Source organism: Triticum dicoccoides, chromosome 1B (assembly GCF_002162155.2).
Source record: "Triticum dicoccoides isolate Atlit2015 ecotype Zavitan chromosome 1B, WEW_v2.0, whole genome shotgun sequence".
Classification (NCBI taxonomy): Eukaryota; Viridiplantae; Streptophyta; class Magnoliopsida; order Poales; family Poaceae; genus Triticum; species Triticum dicoccoides.
Window position 1 is genome coordinate 119,920,311 of NC_041381.1, and position 21,341 is coordinate 119,941,651.

Below are 21,341 nucleotides of genomic sequence, written 5' to 3' on the forward strand. Positions count from 1 at the left end.
TCCGTTTCATAGAGAAAAAAAATCAGAGAGGAAGTTTCATCGCGATTTACGATACGAAGCCGCCTCCAAGCCCTAATCTCTCTTGGGAGGGCTGATCTGGAGTCCGTTCGGGGCTCCGGAGAGGGGGATTCACCGTCGTCATCATCATCAACCATCCTCCATCACCAGTTTCATGATGCTCACCGCCGTGCATGAGTAATTCCATCGTAGGCTTGCTGGACGGTGATGGGTTGGATGAGATTTACCATGTAATCAAGTTAGTTTTGTTAGGGTTTGATCCCTAGTATCCACTATGTTCTGATATTGATGTTGCTATGACTTTGCTATGCTTAATGCTTGTCACTAGGGCCCGAGTGCCATGATTTCAGATCTGAACCTATTATGTTTTCATGAATATATGTGTGTTCTTGATCCTATCTTGCAAGTCTATAGTCACCTATTATGTGTTATGATCGAACAACCCCGAAGTGACAATAATCGGGATACTTCTCGGTGATGACCGTAGTTTGAGGAGTTCATGTATTCACTATGTGTTAATGCTTTGGTCCGGTTCTCTATTAAAAGGAGGCCTTAATATCCCTTAGTTTCCGCTAGGACCCCGCTGCCACGGGAGGGTAGGACAAAAGATGCCGTGCAAGTTCTTTTCCATAAGCACGTATGACTATATTCGGAATACATGCCTACATTACATTGATGAATTGGAGCTAGTTCTGTGTCACCCTATGTTATAGCTATTACATGAGGAATCGCATCCGACATAATTATCCATCACTAATCCAATGCCTACGAGCTTTTCATATATTGTGCTTCGCTTATCTACTTTTCCGTTGCTACTGTTACAATCACCACAATACTGCTATCATTACTATCTTTACCTTTACCACTATTGCCATTACTATCATACTACTTTGCTACTAAATACTTTGCTACAGATACTAAGTTATCCAGGTGTGGTTGAATTGACAACTCAACTGCTAATACTTAAGATTGTTCTTTGGCTCCCCTTGTGTCGAATCAATAAGTTTGGGTTGAATACTTTACCCTCAAAAGCTGTTGCGATCCCCTACACTTGTGGGTTATCAGGGGCTGGCCCCGGTTTTGATACTCGCGCATCGTCGCGTCCAGATTAGGTACCGCTTAATCTTGTCGTAATTCCACAACCAGTGGTACCTGTGGAGGAGGAACACACAACAAAGCGTCAGTGGATGCCGAAAATGGGTTTTCTAGGTTTGATGGTACAGATGTGCGAATTTGGTTGGATAAGTGTGAGGCGTTCTTCAGGTTGTATCATATACCCTACAGTTTTAAGGTTACTTCGGCCTCTCTGTATTTGCCTGACAACGCAGCTCATTTGTACCAAGCATTTAAACAAACATGTGTGATGCACTCTTGGTACCAATTGTGTGCGGCTATTCCGCAAGAGTTTGATGTGAATGTGTACAGACAGAAGATGAAATACTTGATGTTGCTCAAGCAAATGGCTACTATGGAAGAATACAAACATCAGTTCTTACAGTTGGTCTATACAATCAAGCTATATGAACCTAGAATCAGTGATACATTTCTGGTCACTATATTTATCATGGGTTTCAAGGAGGAGCTCAGATGTGTGGTGGGGCTGCAAATACCTTCTAATGTGCAAATAGTAGCTCTGTATGCATCAGTTCAGGAGGAATTACTCTTGCAACAGAAATCCAGTAAATCAAGTTATCCCAGAACACCATATGCAAAGACAGATAATAAAATTGGTTTAGCAATAGGAGACTTATGGAAAGCCAAGAAACTCAAGGAATATCGTAGGGCAAATGGATTATGCTATAAATGTGGAGAAAATTTTGCACTTGGCCACATGTGCAATCAAGTACCAGTCCCTGGGGCACAGCTCAAAGCAGTTGAACTGGCAGATCCACATGAGATAATTTCTGATGCTATACTTGATGCTTTGGCACAAGGTGGGCATGCGGAATGTGCCACTATTTCTGCTACTGCTTTGTCAGGAGCTGCTCATCCAAAAACAATCCAGCTGAGAGCACTAGTAGGAAACAAAGTGGTGTTAATTCTGGTTGATTCAGGCAACACACATACTTTTGTGGATCGGGCCTTACTTAGCAAGATCTCTGCAACTACTGTGACCTTAGCTCACCCAATGCAGGTCAGAGTGGCAAATGGGAATATAGTCAAGAGCACTAAAGTGGTACCTCAATTAACTTGGTGGATGCAAGGCCACAGTTTTAGCAATTCTATGCATGTGTTACCCCTAGGGGACATGATATTATCCTGGGAATGGATTGGCTTGAACAGTGGGGTGTGATGCAGTGTCATTGGGTTGAGAAATGGACCCAACTCCTACATGAGGGACAAGTGCTGAGGTTACAAGGTGTACTTCCTGTCAAAAAGGATCAGATTAAAGAAGTAACTGCAGATCAACTCCTGAAGTGGGAAAAGGGTAATGAAGTGTAGGATACTGCTTTACTCAACATGATAGTGATGGCACCTGCCACTAAAATTCCATGTGTGGTACAACAAGTGTTGGAAAGAAACAAAGAAGTGTTTCAGGAACCTACTAGTTTTCCCCCACACCGAGTATTTGATCACACCATCAACCTGCTACCAGATACTGTGCCTATAAATTGCAGACCTTAAAGATATTCCCCTTTACAAAAGGATGAAATTGAGAAACAAGTTAAGGAAATATTAGATAATGGTCTGATCAACCCCAGTATGAGTCCTATCGTTGCTCCTGTGCTGCTGGTCAAAAAGAAAGATGACACTTGGAGGTTCTTGTTGGGGAACACAGTAATTTAAAAAAAAATCCTACGACCACGCAAAATCTATCTAGGTGAATAGCAATGAGGGGGAGAGTGTGTCCATGTACCCTCCTAGACCGAAAGCAGAAGCGTTTAGTTAACGTGGTTGGTGTAGTCGAACGTCTTCGCTATCCAACCGATCAAGTATCAAAAGCACGGCACCTCCGCGATCTGCACACGTTCAGCTTGGTGATGTCCCTCGAACTCTAGATCCAGCTGAGGCTGAGGGAGAGTTCCTTTAGCACGATGGCGTGGTGATGGTGATGATGAAGTTACCAGCGCAGGGCTTCGCCTAAGCACTATGATGATATGACCGAGGTGGAAATCTGTGGAGGGGGGCACCGCACACGGCTAAAAGATCAACTTGATCAACTTGTGTGTCCATGGGGTGCCCCCTCCCCCGTATATAAAGGAGGGAGGGAGGAGCAGGCCGGCCAAGGGTGGCGCGCCCAAGGGGGGGAGTCCTACTCAAAGTAGGAATCGTCCCCCCTTTCCTATTCCCACAAGGAGAAGGGGGAAGGAGGAGGAGGAGAGAAGGAAGGGGGGGCGCCCCCTCCCCTTGTCCAATTCAGACTAGGGCAAGGGGGACGCGTGCCACCTCCTGGCCATCCCTCTCTCTTCTCCACTAAGGCCCATGAGGCCCAATAGCTTCCCGGGGGGGTTCGATAACCTCCAGTACTCCGGTTTTATCCGAAACTTTTCTGGAACACTTCTGGTGTCCGAACATAGCCGTCCAATATATCAATCTTTATGTCTCGAACATTTCGAGACTCCTCGTGATGTCCGTTATCTCATCCGAGACTCCGAACAACATTCGGTACATCATATCACATAAACTCACAATACCAATCGTCATCGAACGTTAAGCGTGCGGACCCTACGGGTTCGAGAACTATGTAGACATGACCGAGACACGTCTCCAGTCAATAACCAATAGCGGATCTTGGATGCTCATATTCGTTCCTACATAATCTATGAAGATCTTTATCGGCCAAACCGCATAACAACATATGTTATTCTCTTTGTCATCGGTATGTTACTTTCCCAAGATTCTATCGTCGGTATCATCGTACCTAGTTCAATCTTGTTGCCAGCAAGTCTCTTTACTCGTTCCGTAATACATCATCATGCAACTAACTCATTAGTCACAATGCTTGCAACGCTTATAGTGATGAGTATTACCGAGAGGGCCCAGAGATACCTCTCCGAAACATGGAGTGACAAATCCTAATCTCGATCTATGCCAACCCAACAAACACCTTCGAAGACACCTGTAGAGCACCTTTATAATCACCCTTTTAAGTTGTGATGTTTGGTAGCACACAAAGTGTTCCTCCGGTATTTGGGAGTTGCATAATCTCGTAGTATGAGAAACTTATTTCAGTCATGAAGAAAGCAGTAGCAATGAAACTGTCATGATCATAATGCTAAGCTAACGGATGGGTCATCTCCATCACATCATTCTCCTAATGATGTGATCTCGTTCATCGTATGATAACACATGTCTATGGTTAGGAAACATAACCATCTTTGATTAACGAGCTAGTCAAGTAGAGGCATACTAGGGACTATATGTTTTGTCTATGTATTCACACATGTACTAATTTTCTGGTTAATACAATTCTAGCATGAATAATAAACATTTATCATGAAATAAGGAAATAAATAATAACTTTATTATTGCCTCTAGGGCATATTTCCTTCAGTCTCCCACTTGCACTAGAGTCAATAATCTAGATTACATAGTAATGATTCTAACACCCATGGAGCTTTGGTGTTGATCATGTTTTGCTCGTGGAAGAGGCTTAGTCAACGGGTCTGCAACATTCAGATCCGTATGTATCTTGCAAATCTCTATGTCCCCTTCCGACACTTGATGACGGATGGAATTGAAGCATCTCTTGATGTGCTTGGTTCTCTTGTGAAATCTAGATTCATTTGCCAAGGCAATTGCACTAGTATTGTCACAAACAATTTTCATTGGACCCGATGCACTACGCATGACACCTAGATCGGATATGAACTCCTTCATCCAAACTCCTTCATTTGCTGCTTCCAAAGCATCAATGTACTCCGCTTCACACGTAGATCCTGCCACGACGCTCTGCTTGGAACTACACCAACTGACAACTCCTCCATTCAATAAAAATACGTATCCGGTTTGTGAATTAGAGTCATCCGGATCAGTGTCAAAGCTTGCATCGACGTAACCGTTTACGACGAGCTCTTTTTCACCTCCATAAACGAGAAACATATCCTTAGTCCTTTTTAGGTATTTCAGGATGTTCTTGACCGTTGTCCAGTGCACCACTCCGGGATTACTTTGGTACCGCCTTGCTATGCTTATAGCAAGGCACACATCAGGTCTGGTACAAAGCATTGCATACATGATAGAACCTATGGCTAAAGCATAGGGAATGACTTTCATTTTCTCTCTATGTTCTGCACTGGTCGGGCATTGAGTCTGACTCAACTTCACACCTTGTAACACATGCAAGAACCCTTTCTTTGACTTATCCATTTTGAACTTCTTCAAAACTTTATCAAGGTATGTGCTTTTTGAAAGTCCAATTAAGCGTCTTGATCTATCTCTATAGATCTTGATGCCCAATATGTAAGTAGCTTCTTCGAGGTCTTTCATAGAAAAACTCTTATTCACGTATCCCTTTATGCTATCCAGAAATTTTACATCATTCCAATTAAAAATATGTCATCCACATATAATATTAGAAATGCTACAGAGCTCCCACTCACTTTCTTGTAAATACAGGCTTCTCCAAAAGTATGTATAAAACTATATGCTTTGATCACACTATCAAAGCGTTTATTCCAACTCCGAGAGGCTTGCACCAGTCCATAAATGGATCGTTGGAGCTTGCACACTTTGTTAGCACCCTTTGGATCGACAAAACCTTCTGGTTGAATCATATACAACTCTTCTTCCAGAAATCCATTCAAGAATGCAGTTTTGACATCCATCTGCCAAATTTCATAATCATAAAATGCAGCAATCGCTAACATAATTCAGACAGACTCAAGCATTGCTGCGGGTGAGAATGTCTCATCGTAGTCAACTCCTTGAACTTGTTGAAAACCTTTTACAACAAGTCGAGCTTTGTAAATAGTAACATTACCGTCTGCATCGGTCTTCTTCTTAAAGATCCATTTATTTTCTATGGCTTACCGATCATCGGGCAAGTCCACCAAAGTCCACACTTTGTTCTCATACATGGATCCCATCTCAAATTTCATGGCTTCAAGCCATTTCGCGGAATCTGGGCTCATCATCGCTTCCTCATAGTTCATAGGTTCATCATGGTCTAGTAAAATGACTTCCAGAACAGGATTACCATACCACTCTGGTGCGGATCTTACTCTGGAATACCTACGAGGTTCGGTGTAATTTGATCTGAAGTTTCATGATCATCATCATTAACTTCCTCACTATCTGGTGTAGGAATCACTAGAACTGATTTCTGTGATGAACTACTTTCTAATAAGGGAGAAGGTACAATTACCTCATCAAGTTATACTTTCCTCCCACTCATTTCTTTCGAGAGAAACTCCTTCTCTAGAAAGGATCCATTCTTAGCAACAAAGATTTTGCCTTCGGATCTGTGATAGAAGGTGTACCCAACAATTTCCTTTGGGTATCCTATGAAGACACACTTCTCCGATTTGGGTTCAAAATTATCAGGTTGAAGCTTTTTCACATAAGCATCACAGCCCCAAACTTTAAGAAACGACAACTTTGGTTTCTTGCCAAACCACAGTTCATAAGGCGTCATCTCAACGGACTTTGATGGTGCCCTATTTAAAGTGAATGCAGTCATCTCTATAGCATAACCCCAAAACAATAGCGGTAAATCAGTAAGAGACATCATAGATCGCACCATATCCAATAAAGTATGATTACGACATTCAGACACTGTGGTGTTCCAGGTGGCGTTAACTGTGAAACTATCCCATGTTGTTTCAAATGAATACCAAACTCGTAACTCAAATATTCTCCTCCACGATCAGATCGTAGAAACTTTATTTTCTTGTTACGACGATTTTACACTTCACTCTGAAATTCTTTGAACTTTTCAAATGTTTCAGACTTATGTTTCATTAAGTAGATATAACCATATCTGCTCAAATCATCTGTGAAGGTAAGAAAATAACGATACCCGCCACGAGCCTCAATACTCAATGGACCGCATACATCAGTATGTATTATTTCCAACAAGTCAGTAGCTTGTTCAATTGTTCCGGAGAACGGAGTTTTACTCATCTTATCCATGAGGCACGGTTCGCAATCACCAAGTGATTCATAATCAAGTGATTCCAAAAGTCCATCAACATGGAGTTTCTTCATGCGCTTTACACCGATATGACCCAAACGGCACTGCCACAAATAAGTTGCACTATCATTATTAACTTTGAATCTTTTGGCTTCAATATTATGAATATGTGTATCATCACTATCGAGATTCCACAAAAATAGACCACTCATCAAGGGTGCATGACCATAAAAGATATTACTCATATAAATAGAACAACCATTATTCTCTGATTTAAATGAATAACCGTCTCGCATCAAACAAGATCCATATATAATGTCCATGCTCAACGCTGGCACCAAATAACAATTATTCAGGTCTAAAACTAATCCCGATGGTAGATGCAGAGGTAGCATGCCGACGGTGATCACATCAACCTTGGAACCATTTCCCACGCGCATCGTCACCTTGTCCTTAGCCAATCTTCGTTTAATCCGTAGCCCCTGTTTCAAGTTGCAAATATGAGCAACAGAACCAGTATCAAATACCCAAGCACTACTACGAGCATTAGTAAGGTACACATCAATAACATGTATATCAAATATACCTTTCACTTTGCCATCCTTCTTATCCGCCAAATACTTGGGGCAGTTCCGCTTCCAGTGACCAGTCCCCTTTGTAGTAGAAGCACTCAGTTTCAGGCTTAGGTCCAGACTTGGGTTTCTTCTCTTGAGCAGCAACCTTTTGCCATTCTTCTTGAAGTTCCCCTTCTTCCCTTTGCCCTTTTTCTTGAAACTAGTGGTCTTATTGACCATCAACACTTGATGCTCCTTCTTGATTTTTACCTCCGCAGCCTTTAGCATTGCGAAGACCTCGGGAATAGTCTTGTTCATTCGTTGCATATTATAGTTCATCACAAAGCCTTTATAGCTTGGTGGCAGTGATCCAAGAATTCTATCAATGACACAATCAACCGGAAGATCAACTCCCAGTTGAGTCAAGTAGTTATGGTACCCAGACATTCTGAGTATATGTTCACTGACAGAACTATTCTCCTCCATTTTGCAGCTGTAGAACTTGTTGGAGACTTCATATCTCTCAAGTCGGGCATTTGCTTGAAATATTAACTTCAGCTCTTGGAACATCTCATATGCTCCATGACGTTCAAAACGTCTTTGAAGTCCTGATTCTAAGTCGTAAAGCATGGCACACTGAACTATCGAGTAGTCATCGGCTTTGCTCTGCCACATGTTCTTAACGTCATCAGTAGCATCTGCAGCAGGCCTGGCACCTAGTAGTTCTTCCAAGATTTAATTCTTCTGTGTAGCAATGAGGATAATCCTCAAGTTACGGACCCAGTCCGTGTAGTTGCTGCCATCATCTTTCAACTTAGCTTTCTCTAGGAACGCATTAAAATTCAAAGGAACGGTAGCACGAGCCATTGATTTGCAATAACATAGATATGCAAAATAACTATCAGGACTAAGTTCATGATAAATAAAAGTTCAATTAATCATATTACTTAAGAACTCCCACTTAGATAGACATCCCTCTAGTCATCTAAATGATCACGTGATCCAAATCAACTAAACCATGTCCGATCATCACGTGAGATGGAGTAGTTTTCAATGGTGAACATCACTATGTTGATCATATCTACTATATGATTCACACTCGACCTTTCGGTCTCAATGTTCCGAGGCCATATATCGCATATGCTAGGCTCGTCAAGTTTAACCCGAGTATTCTGCGTGTGCAAAACTGGCTTGCACCCGTTTTATGTGAACGTAGAGCTTATCACACCTGATCATAACATGGTGTCTCGGCACGACGCACTGTAGCAACGGTGCATACTCAGGGAGAAAACTATACCTTGAAATTTAGTAAGGGATCATCTTATAATGCTACCGTCGTACCAAGCAAAATAAGATGCATAAAGGATAAACATCATATGCAATCAAAATATGTGACATGATATGGCCATCATCATCTTGTGCTCATGATCTGCATCACCGAAGCATCGCTATGATCTTCATCGTCGCCGGCGCGACACCTTGATCTCCATCGTAGCATCGTTGTCGTCTCGCCAACTATTGTTACTACGACTATCGCTACCGCTTAGTGATAAAGTAAAACAATTACATGGCAATTGCATTGCATACAATAAAGATACAACCATATGGCTCCTGCCAGTTGCCGATAACTTTGTTACAAAACATGATCATCTCATACAACAATTTATATCACATCATGTCTTGACCATATCACATCACAGCAAGCCCTGCAAAAACAAGCTAGACGTCCTCTACTTTGTTGTTGTAAGTTTTACATGGCTGCTATGGGCTTCTAGCAAGAACCGTTCTTACCTATGCATCAAAACCACAATGATTTTTCGTCAAGTGTGTTGTTTTAACCTTCAACAAGGACCTTGGCGTAGCCACACTCGATTCAACTAAAGTTGGAGAAACAAACACCCGCCAGTCACCTTTGTGCATAAGCACGTCGGTAGAACCAGTCTCATGAACGCGGTCATGTAATGTTGGTCCGGTCCGCTTCATCCAACAATACCGCCGAATCAAAGTATGACATGCTAGTAAGCAGTATGACTATTATCGGCCACAACTCTTTGTGTTCTACTCGTGCATATAACATCTACGCATAGACCTAGCTCGGATGCCACTGTTGGGGAACGCAGTAATTTTAAAAAAAGTTCCTATGACCACGCAAGATCTATCTAGGTGATGCATAGCAACGTTGGGGAGAGTGTGTCCACGTACCCTCGTAGACCGAAAGCGGAAGCGTTTAGGTAACGCGGTTGATGTAGTCGGACGTCTTCATGATCCAACCAATCAAGTACTGAACGCACGGCACCTCTGCGATCTGCACACGTTCAGCTCGGTGACGTCCCTCGAACTCTAGATCCAGTTGAGGCTGAGCGAGAGTTCCGTCAGCACGACGGCATGGTGATGGTGATGATGAAGTTACCGGCGCAGGGCTTTACCTAAGCACTACGACGATATGACCGAGGTGGAAATCTGTGGAGGGGGGCACCGCACATGGCTAAAGATCAACTTGTGTGCCCATGGGGTGCCCCCCTCCCCCGTATATAAAGGAGGGAGGGAGGAGGAGGCCGGCCAAGGGTGGCGTGCCCAGGGGGAGTCCTACTCCAAGTAGGAATTGCCCCCCCCCCTTTCCTATTCCCATAAGGAGAAGGGGGGAAGGAGGAGGAGGAGAGAAGGAAGGAGGGGGGCACCGCCCCCTCCCCTTGTCCAATTTGGACTAGGGCAAGGGGGCGCGCGCCACCTCCTGGCTGGCCCTCTCTCTTCTCCACTAAGGCCCATGAGGCCCAATAGCTTCCCGGGGGGGGGGGTCCGGTAACCTCCGGTACTTTGGTTTTCTCCGAAACTTTTCAGGAACACTTCCGGTGTCCGAACATAGTCGTCCAATATATCAATATTTATGTCTCGACCATTTCGAGACTCCTCGTCATGTCCGTGATCTCATCCGGGACTCTGAACAACCTTCGGTACATCATATCACATAAACTCATAATACCAATCGTCATCGAATGTTAAGTGCCCGGACCCTACGGGTTCGAGAACTATGTTGACATGACCGAGACACGTCTCCAGTCAATAACCAATAGTGGAACCTGGATGCTCATATTGGTTCCTACATATTCTACGAATATCTTTATCTGTCAAACCGCATAACAATATACGTTGTTCCCTTTGTCATCGGTATGTTACTTGCCCAAGATTCGACCGTCAGTATCATCATACCTAGTTCAATCTCGTTGCCGGCAAGTCTCTTTGCTCATTCCGTAATACATCATCCCTCAACTAACTCATTAGTCACAGTGATTGCAAGGCTTATAGTGATGATTATTACCGAGAGGGCCCAGAGATACCTCTCCGAAACATGGAGTGACAAATCCTAATCTCGATCTATGCCAGCCCAACAAACACCTTCGGAGACACCTGTAGAGCACCTTTATAATCACCCTTTTACGTTGTGACGTTTGGTAGCACACAAAGTGTTCCTCCGGTATTCAGGAGTTGCATAATCTCATAGTCTGAGGAAGTTGTATAAGTCATGAAGAAAGCAGTAGCAATGAAACTGTCATGATCATAATGCTAAGCTAATGGATGGGTCATGTCCATCACATCATTCTCCTAATGATGTGATCTCGTTCATCAAATGACAACACATGTCTATGGTTAGGAAACATAACCATCTTTGATTAACGAGCTAGTCAAGTAGAGGCATACTAGGGACTATATGTTTTGTCTATGTATTCACACATGTACTAATTTTCTGGTTAATACAATTCTAGTATGAATAATAAACATTTATCCTGAAATAAGGAAATAAATAATAACTTTATTATTACCTCTAGGGCATATTTCCTTCAGTTCTGTGTGGACTACAGGAGACTGGATGTTGTAACTATCAAAAATAAGTTCCCTATGCCAGTAATTGATGAAATTCTGGATGAGTTAGGAGGTACAAAATGGTTTTCTAAACTGGAGCTTAGGGCTGGCTATCATCAAATAAGGATGAAAGAGGAAGATGAACTTAAAACAAATTTCAAAACACAACATGGGCAGTTCCAATTTAGAGTGATGCCATTTGGATTGGCTATTGCTCCAAGCACTTTTCAATGTGTCATGAACTTCATTTTTCGTGGGGCCAACAAAAAATATGTGCTGGTGTTTATGGATGACATCTTAGTGTTTAGTCAAACACTAGAAGAGCATATAGAACATCTACAGTCTGTGTTTGATATCCTCAAGGAACAACAACTGTTTGTCAAAGAAAGTAAGTGTGCTTTTGCCCAGCAGTCACTGGAATATCTGGGTCACATAATCTCTGACAAAGGAGTGGCTACAGATCCTACTAAGACTGAAGCTATGCTACAGTCGCCTATTCCTACAAATGTGACCGAGTTAAGAGGATTTTGGGGTTTAACTAGGTATTACATGAAGTTTGTCATGAACTATGGGATATTGGCAAAACCCCTAATTGCTCTCCTGAAGAAGCAAGCATTTGAATGGTCTGATTCTGCTCAGCAAGCTTTCCAACTCCTCAAACAAGCTATGATCAATACCCCATTGCTAGCTTTGCCAAATTTTATAACACATTCACCAAAAGAAACATATGCATGCAATACTGGAGTGGGGGCAGTTTTGTCTCAGGAAGGCCATCCTATTGCATATTACAGCAAAGCTTTGGGAGTGACTAGTCAGAAGAAATCCATATATGAGAAAGAATACTTGGCAATTATGATGGCTATTGACAGGTGGAGATCTTATTTGGTTAGAGCACCATTTGTTATCAAAACTGGTCATGAGAGCTTGTGCCATTTGAGAGATCAAAACCTGACTTCTGATCTCCAGAGGAAAGCAATGACTAAACCGGTGGGTCTGCAATTTTCTATCCAATACAGAAAAGGTGTAGAAAACACTGCTGGTGATGCTTTGTCCAGGGTAGCTCATCTGTTTAATACTCAGAATGTGACAATTAGCAAACCTGTTTGGGTACTGGAAATACTCAACTCCTACTCTATAGATCCTTCTGCAATTTCAATGCTTCAGAAACTAGTTGTTGACCCTACTATTGTCCTAGGTTTCAGTTGCATGATGGACTGCTGAAACAATATCATAAGATTTGGGTGGGAGCTACCATTGGCTTGCAAACTAAACTGATTCAAGCTTTCCATTCAACTCCTGTGGGTGGATTTCGGTGTCAAAACCGGCGGATCTCGGGTAGGGGTCCCGAACTGTGCGTCTAAGGTCGATGGTAACAGGAGGCGGGGGACACGATGTTTACCCAGGTTCGGGCCCTCTCTATGGAGGTAATACCCTACTTCCTGCTTGATTGATCTTGATGAATATGAGTATTACAAGAGTTAATCTACCACGAGATCGTAATAGCTAAACCCTAGAAGTCTAGCTTGTATGATTGTCATAATCATCTATCGACTAGCCTGGCCCTGGTTTATATAATGCACCAGAGGCCTAGGATAACAAGAGTCCTAGCCGAATACGTCGGTGGGGAGGAGTCCTTGTCTTGATCACTAAGTCTTGTGGAATCTTCCTTGTATGCGGCAGCTGTCCGAACTGGCCCATGAGTATACGGCCATGCGGGTCCTCGGCCCAATCTAACTGATCGGGAGACGACGTGGTGAGTACCCCCTAGTCCAGGACACCGTCAGTGGACACTCTGGAATTCTACCCACATATCATAGAGTGAAACAACTATTCAGTTGGCCAAGCATGAAAACGGATGTGGAAAATTTTGTCAAATATGGCATTTGTCAACAAGCAAAGCATGAATTATGCAAAGTACCAGGTTTGTTACAACCCTTGCCATTTCCTGACAGCCCTTGGCAATCAATAATTATGGATTGATCGTTTAAGTGTTTTCTGACAACCCACATATCATAGAAGGACTACCCAAGTCTAAAGTGTTTTCTGCTATTCTAGTGATGGTGGATCGTTTCACCAAAGTGGGGCATTTTATACCTTTGAAGCATCCCTTCACAGCAGCTTTTGTAGGCAAGGTGTTTCTGAACAATATTGTCAAGTTACATGGTTTACGTTGGCAATTGTGTCAGACAGGGACAATATATTCACTAGTTCTTTTTGGAAGGAGCTCTTTCGAGTGTGGGGCACAGAATTGCAAATGAGCACAACTTATCATCCTCAAACAGATGGGCAGACGGAGCGAGTAAATCAATGTCTAGAGATGTACCTTAGATGTGCAGTGCATGAGTTTCCAACAAAATGGGTTGTTTGGCTACCTCAAGCTGAATTCTGGTACAATTCCTCATATCATTCTTCACTGGGTTGCACTCCTTACAAAGCACTGTATGGTCATGCTCCTAACATGGGACAACTAATGGGACATCCTCCTCTCAATCCGGATGTTAACACTTGGCTAGCCACTCACACTCAACATACAACTACACTAAGGAGCACTTAACAAGAGCTCAGTGCAAATAAAAACACTTCGCTGACAAGAAATGCTCATAGGGAGTTTACTATTGGAGAAATGGTTTACTTGCGGCTTCAACCTTACACTCAATCCACTGTGGTAAATCGTCCATGTCGCAAGCTTGCACTGAAATACTTTGGACCTTACAAAATACTGGACAAAATCGGTGCAGCTGCTTATCGCTTGGAGTTACCTCGAGGAAGTTAGGTACATCCAGTTTTTCATGTGTCTCAGCTGAAGAATCATGTGCCTGATCATACTCCACTATTTGCATCCTTGCCTGTACTGATCAACCTGTCTGCTCAGGGGTTTTCCCTGAAGAAATATTGGATCGCCGTCTGGTAAGAAGGGCAACACCTCATATTTGCAGGTGGTTATCAAGTGGGCAACAATACCAGTGACTTCAACAACCTGGGAGGATTATGAGGAGCTCAAGACACGGTTTCCCTACGCACCAGCATGGGGGCACGCTGGTTCTTCAGGGGCGGGTACTATAAGTGCAGAGGTGATGGCGTAAGGCTCGAGCAAGGCAAGCAGGCGCACGGGAAGGAACAAAAAGACTTGATGGAAGCGGAAACATTTGAGTGAGTCAACAGGAGTCGCTCTAGTGGGTCGAGTTGTAAGCATGGGCCCATGAGCCGGTTAGTGAATCGTGGGCTTGCAGTTTATAAGAAAGCGGGCATACTCTGTGGAAGGCATCAAATTTGAAAACAGAATAATTCTGAGCCTCTCGTCTTGCTCCTCTCTACTCTTATTCTCTCCTAGTGTCTTTCCCCTCCTCTACGTCGCCATGGCCGCACCCCTCTCCTCCTCTCTGTAGCTACCTCACCGCGGGCGAACTGTGGTCGACCCGAGGTCGTGACAGCGTTATGTTAAAGTAACATATTATGTTATAATAAACAACTCTCTACTCATTAAATACTACCCCTTCGTTCCTAAATATTAGACCTTTTAGAGATTAGTTATGTAAGCAATTATTTTGGGTTAGCTCTCAAAAAATATATTTTGGGTTACGTCATGTTATTACTCCCCGGCTTCCACGCCGATCAGCAACACTTGCATAAAGTGCTTTATGTTTGTATTTCTTGTCTTTTTGTTGTTGCGGGTGCATGTAAACTACTCTCTGAGTCTCATAATCTAAAATGTTTTTTGACACTAGACTGTGTGTCAAAAAAAGTCTTATATTATGGAATGAAGCGAGTATATGTAACTAACCCAACTGATTAACGAACAGATTAATCTCAACTGCCACCTAACGAATTTGTAGCTGAAACCAAAGCACACGAAGACAAACAGCAGAAAAAGGTATAGCTAGCGATCGACCCTATATATACAAGCGAACCCGGGCACCACGAGTACGACGAGAAGGCCGAGCGGCATTGCAGCGACGATCGAGCTGCTTAGCCGGTGGCGCCCAATGGAAGCCGCAGGTTGGCCGGAGCCGGTGGTGCGGGTGCAGTCGCTGTCGGAGAGCGGCGCGGCCACCATCCCGGACCGCTACGTGAAGCCGGTGCACGACCGCCCGTCCGTCAACAACAGCACCACCAGCGGCAGCGTGAGCATCCCCGTGGTCGACCTGTCGTCGCTGGACGGGAGCGCGGCGACGGCGCGGGCGGTGTCGGAGGCTTGCCGGGAGTGGGGCTTCTTCCAGGCCGTGAACCACGGCGTGCCGCGTGAGCTCCTCCGCCGCGCGCGCGCCGCGTGGCGCGGGTTCTTCCGCCTCCCCGTGGAGGCCAAGCAGAGGTACGCCAACTCGCCGGCGACCTACGAAGGGTACGGCAGCCGGCTCGGCGTGGAGAAGGGCGCCGTCCTGGACTGGGGCGACTACTACTTCCTCCACCTCCGCCCACCCAGCAGCCTCTCCGCCGCCGACAAGTGGCCCCACCTCCCTCCCGACCTCCGGTAATCCACGCCCGTCCGTACATACATCCGTACCGTCACACTCTAGTCAGCCAAGCCCGCCGGTGCAAGTGTGCTTAACCTCCATTACTTTTGGCGGGTCGTCAGGGACGCGACGGAGGAGTACGGGAGGGAGGTGGCCTCGCTGTGCGAGCGGCTGATGGCGGCGATGTCGGCGGGGCTGGGCATCAAGCCGGGGAGGCTGCAGGAGGAGTTCGGCGGGGCGGAGGGCGCCGGGGTGTGCGTGCGGGTGAACTACTACCCGCGGTGCCCGCAGCCGGAGCTGACGCTGGGGCTGTCGTCGCACTCGGACCCCGGGGGCATGACGGTGCTCCTCGCCGACGAGCGCGTGAGGGGCCTTCAGGTGCGCGGCCGCGGCGGCGAGTGGGTCACCGTCGATCCCATCGCCGACGCCTTCATCGTCAACGTCGGGGACCAGATCCAGGTACCAACAGCTAAAAACTGAGCACGCGCACACACATGCACACACCACCATGCATGTTGCACACATGCATGCCGCTTTTATTTTACTTTATTTGTTGCTAGAACAAACCTTTTTGTTTTCTCTGCGATTTTAGCGGCCGGTTGTTAGTCACGTGCGGTGGCCACGAGCCTGCGAGTGCCCATCCCAGCCGAAAAATTGTGGTCAGAGTATCTCCCGCCGAGCCCCAACACGACCCCCTAAACGATTTTTTGTGCCAGTGGACCCATGCCGAACTCGACGCACTGGAGAGCTCCTGATGGCGCCAGGGGGACGCGATTTTGGCGCGAACGAAGATGGAGCCACCGAGTCAGCGAGACGCCGCTTCGTACTAGATCGCCGAGTTTGCACAAGTTTGTATGTAATTTCGCTGAACTCGCGGCGATCTGATGGGCGACGACTGGAAACGAAGTCGCGCCAAACTTACGTCGGTCACCCCAGTCGGCTTTCAACGGCTGGAGATGCTCTCATGGCGATCGGAAACGGGCGGGCGGGATGGCCCCAGTCGACGCCCATCGCCATTACAGCGCTAGCTATACGTTATCACGCGTATCTCCGTTACAACGTCGTGGTAGCGGTGCTCCTATTACTGTGCCCGAGTCTCTCGCTAGGCCAGGGTAGGAGTGGCAGGTCAGGGTTGCATCACGTGTCCATTTCAAGCACGTGCGCATTTTGCCGTTATCCTCCCATATCTACATCGCCGTGCGTGGCGAAAGGGAGATGTCCACGCCACGTATGCAGAGCACGTACACATACGGCAGCGCCTCCACGGCGCTGGCTGATGCGCGGGCCCGTCACCCACCGGTCAGCCGCTAAAATCAATACGCGCGTATGAGGAAATTAATGTTGGCATGGTACTAAAAGAAAATGTTAAAAATCATGTGAGATCGTCGTCAGGTGTTAGCGGGATCTAAGTTCCGGGGTCAACTTCCTGCGTCGCGTTGTTGTAAAATATATCGAGTTTTGGCTGTGTTGTGCATGGACACGTGCTTCCACGTGCTCTGCGTCGCTGCCGGTATATACAGATGAGCACACACACATGTTGTGCGGACGTATGCATGCTTTGGTGTGCCGCGCGACGACGTGCGTTAGTTAGCTGCAGGTTGGATCCATCCGACGGTCAAGCGTCACCTGCACCGGCTAGCTGTGCTATCCGATCAGCTTGGATATTTTCCACGTGGGAATAATCATGCAGTACGACTTTTGCTAGCCTGACATCACACCCGGCCAGATCATGCTCCTCCTTGGGGTAAAAAACGCTAACACTCTTATATGAGACGGGATGAGTCGTAAAAAAATACTTGTGGAGCAATTTGGAACGAACAGTCCTAGGAGTAACAAGTAATTGAGCAATTTGTAGGTGTAATAAAGTAGTGAAGTACTCCCTCCGTCTGGAAATATTTGTCCTAAAAATCGATAAAATACATGTATTTATAAGGCTAGCCATAGTGCGGTAACTTAGGTAGTAACATAACGCATCCAAGATACTTCCTCAATTCCCTTATACAAGGTCACTATCAAAAATACATTTTGCATCAATATAAGGCCATCAACAATAATCGAGGCAAAAATTAATGATGCTTCTCATACTAGCAACTATTTAATACTTACATGCATGTAGTCATAATGACACTTAGCTACTACTTCCTTCTCATTCATTCATTGCATGCTTATGGCGTATTAATGATCTCGATTAACAAAAAGAAAAGTTGACTTGAAAAGTAGTCATTAAGTTTCTTGATACCTGTAATATGAGTTTGTGGCCTTGTATAAGGCTGGTTGTAATGGGAGTATCATAGCTAGTATCATGCATGCCAACTAGACAACTTTGATGAGATGGCATAGAATTAAATGAAGTAAGAGAGGGTTGAGTATCATATCATGATATTGTATCATAATAAATGCTGCAGTAGTATGTGTCATGCATGACAATAAATAAAGTCATATATGATACTACCATATGATATTATGCATTAGGAAGGTAGTATCATAGACTAGTATCATATGCATGATACTAACTTATGATACTATCCATTACAACCAGCCTAAGGGAATGGAGGAAGTATATATGCTTATGTGGCACGGAGTTAATGAGGAGAGATTAGTGGTTACGCACGCGGGGTTACTTGATTAGTTTGTGTAAGCAGATCGGTCGAAATGAATGCGTAGATTCCCGCCCCCATCGAGAGGAGGAAAGAGAGGGTACGTAGGGTACCGATCACGAGGCGGAGTCAGCAGCAGCGCGCACTATGGGACGGTATTCCTGATTAGGCATGCACCAACGTGCAGTCATGTGATGTGGGCAGCAACGTACTCGCAATTATTTATTTAGTCTGTATAATATTTAACCTGATCTTGACGTACCGACTCACTCACCGCTGATTCGATTTTCCCATGCTTTCCTGCCGTAATTCGATCTTGACGCGACATGCCGGAGCAGCGGCACCTTTTGTTATCTCTCTTCCTTTGATTTGAAACCCCATTAATTAAAAAGAGGCCATGCTCGATTAGTTGATACGGTGTTGCTAAAACCGGCCGGATGGCCCGACCGACCGACCGACCGAGTTGGCTGGCTGGTCCAAGATGTGGATACAGGACGACGTACGACACATCTCGTCTCGTTGTGCATGCGTTTTACTGCCTCGTGTTGGATGATGGTGCTGTACGTGCCATGCACAGTTGAGCCACGCGCTACGTAGTACTACCGTGGTCCATCGCTACGAGAGGAGGCATCAAACGGCCCTCTCGCTCGGCTTAGATGCTGGCATATGTATTCAAGAAAACGAATCCGAACGAACCGGGCCGGATGTAGCCAGGATTTTGCCTGCGCGCGGTCCTACATCGAGATCCGTGCATGCCGGTGAAACTCAGACAATCCATACCAGTTTCATTTAAGTTCCGTGGATCAAACTTAGATACGGTGGACTGTAGAAATCAGAACTTAGATATGGCTGGATCACATTCGTACTAGGTTGATTTTGATAAAATATAATAAATATAATGTTGTTTTTGAAAGAAAGAAAAAAACCATGGGTGGATGACATCCATAGGTTGTATATAGATAGAAACATCTCCCACATGGGTGAGGACCGATCGATGACATCTATTAAGAAGGTGGCGGCAATGAAGGCCGGACGGATCGTGCAGTGCAGGGAACGATAAAGCGAGAAAATACTAGGGCAAAGTGATAAATGCAAAACCACGTGCCATTTGTCCCCTCAGATCTGACCTTGATCCACTGGCCACCAGCGCAGCATATGGTGGGGTCCAGCCAGCCAGCCTCGCTAGCTGTCCGAGGATCCCTGCAATCTGCATGCGGTGCTCTGCTCTGCTGGTGCAACGCACGGACGCCACTGCCCATCTGCTGTCCTCTGCTGGTTTATTTCGGTCAGCAGACGAAAGAACTGCACGTTTGTCACATGCCGCTGCCCGCTGGCTCGACCAACCAACCAGCCCAAGGACCACGCCTGTTTACTGTTCCATTGCCAGGCCAGTACACCGATCTTTATTCCCGCCTTCAAGGCCAGTACACCGTAATCTCACTGAAAAATTCGATCTATTTATGCTCTTTTATTGATTTATTTATAATATATATATATATTCGAAATAGATTTGATTTATACTGATAGTGAAGGTGTAATGCAACACAGGTGCTGACGAACGCGACGTACCGGAGCGTGGAGCACCGGGTGATGGTGAACGCGGACGCGGAGCGGCTGTCGGTGGCCATGTTCTACAACCCGAGGAGCGACCTGCCGCTGGCGCCCATGGCGGAGCTGGTGTCGCCGGGGGCGCCGGCGCTGTACAAGCCCACGACCTTCGACGAGTACCGCCTCTACATCCGGCGGAAGGGCCCCCGCGGGAAGAGCCAGGTCGAGTCGCTCAAGGCCCATGGCGACAGATGATGATGGTGATGATGGTGATATATCCACCTGCATGACGGAGCCTCCAATAATAAAAATGTCTAGCTGGTGGTGAGCGTTCAATTAGAACGGTATACATCTCCAAACGAGGAGATGCGGTGCGATGTTTGTACTACTAGCAGTTTCTGGAACGCAGACGCCGGTGGCACTTTCTCCTTTTCGAAATAAATAAATAATATAAAAAAAAGGAGAAATGGAAGTCCAAAAGATGATGGATAGCGATGAGGAGGAAAGAACTTGCCGAGACGCATCGATCCGTCCAGTTGATGCGAGAAACAAAATATTCCCGGTCTCCATCACATGCACGTGAACACCATCGCTCCTAAAGCGTTTTGTCAAAGACATGCGCGTGGTGCATCGATCGCATCTTATGCTGGAAAAAGAAAAGAATGAATACGGGCTGCAGGAAGGACATGTTCCTGGTGTTGGCAGCCCATTCAAAAATCCCTTGGAACAACACATGCCGGCAATCGTCTTCCTTCTTCTTGGCCGATGCCGCACCCGCAGCTCGCCCAAACGTGTACTTTTCTGGAACGCAGACGCCGGTGGCACTTTCTCCTTTTTTTTTTCTGAAATGAAAGCCCAAACAATGAATAGCGGCGAGGAAAAATCGTGGACTGAATTCGCCGAGATGCAATCCAGTCGATTGAAGACACAAAAATGCCCCATCTCTATCGCATGCACGTGAACAAGATAGATCGCCCATCGCTCCTAGTCCCAGCGTTTGTCAACGACATGTGCGTACAGCAATCACATCTTTTTTTATCCCACCCCACTTGTTCAAACCCCTGGAACAACATTCCGGCAATCGTCTTCCTCTTTCTTGGCCGATGCCGCGCCGCAGCTCGTCCAAAGGTGTACTTTTCAGAATGATTAGGATGAGAAAAAGAATCGCTTGGCAAGCACAATGGGAAAGCAAAATATGCCCCCCGACAACGTTCCAGTCCAACACATGCTCTTTTCTCTC

General features: G+C 45.5%; 1 protein-coding gene across 1 annotated transcript; it reads left to right on the plus strand.

The window, feature by feature from the left end:
* The first annotated feature begins 15,350 nt into the window (after nt 1-15,350).
* LOC119322665 (probable 2-oxoglutarate-dependent dioxygenase At3g111800) lies at nt 15,351-20,801 on the plus strand. The gene is made up of 3 exons (XM_037596155.1): nt 15,351-15,973; nt 16,079-16,415; nt 20,102-20,801. Exons 1-3 carry the CDS (start codon nt 15,489-15,491, stop codon nt 20,354-20,356), a joined length of 1,077 nt encoding a protein of 358 aa, XP_037452052.1. The 5' UTR covers nt 15,351-15,488; the 3' UTR covers nt 20,357-20,801.
* The last annotated feature ends 540 nt before the right edge of the window (nt 20,802-21,341 follow it).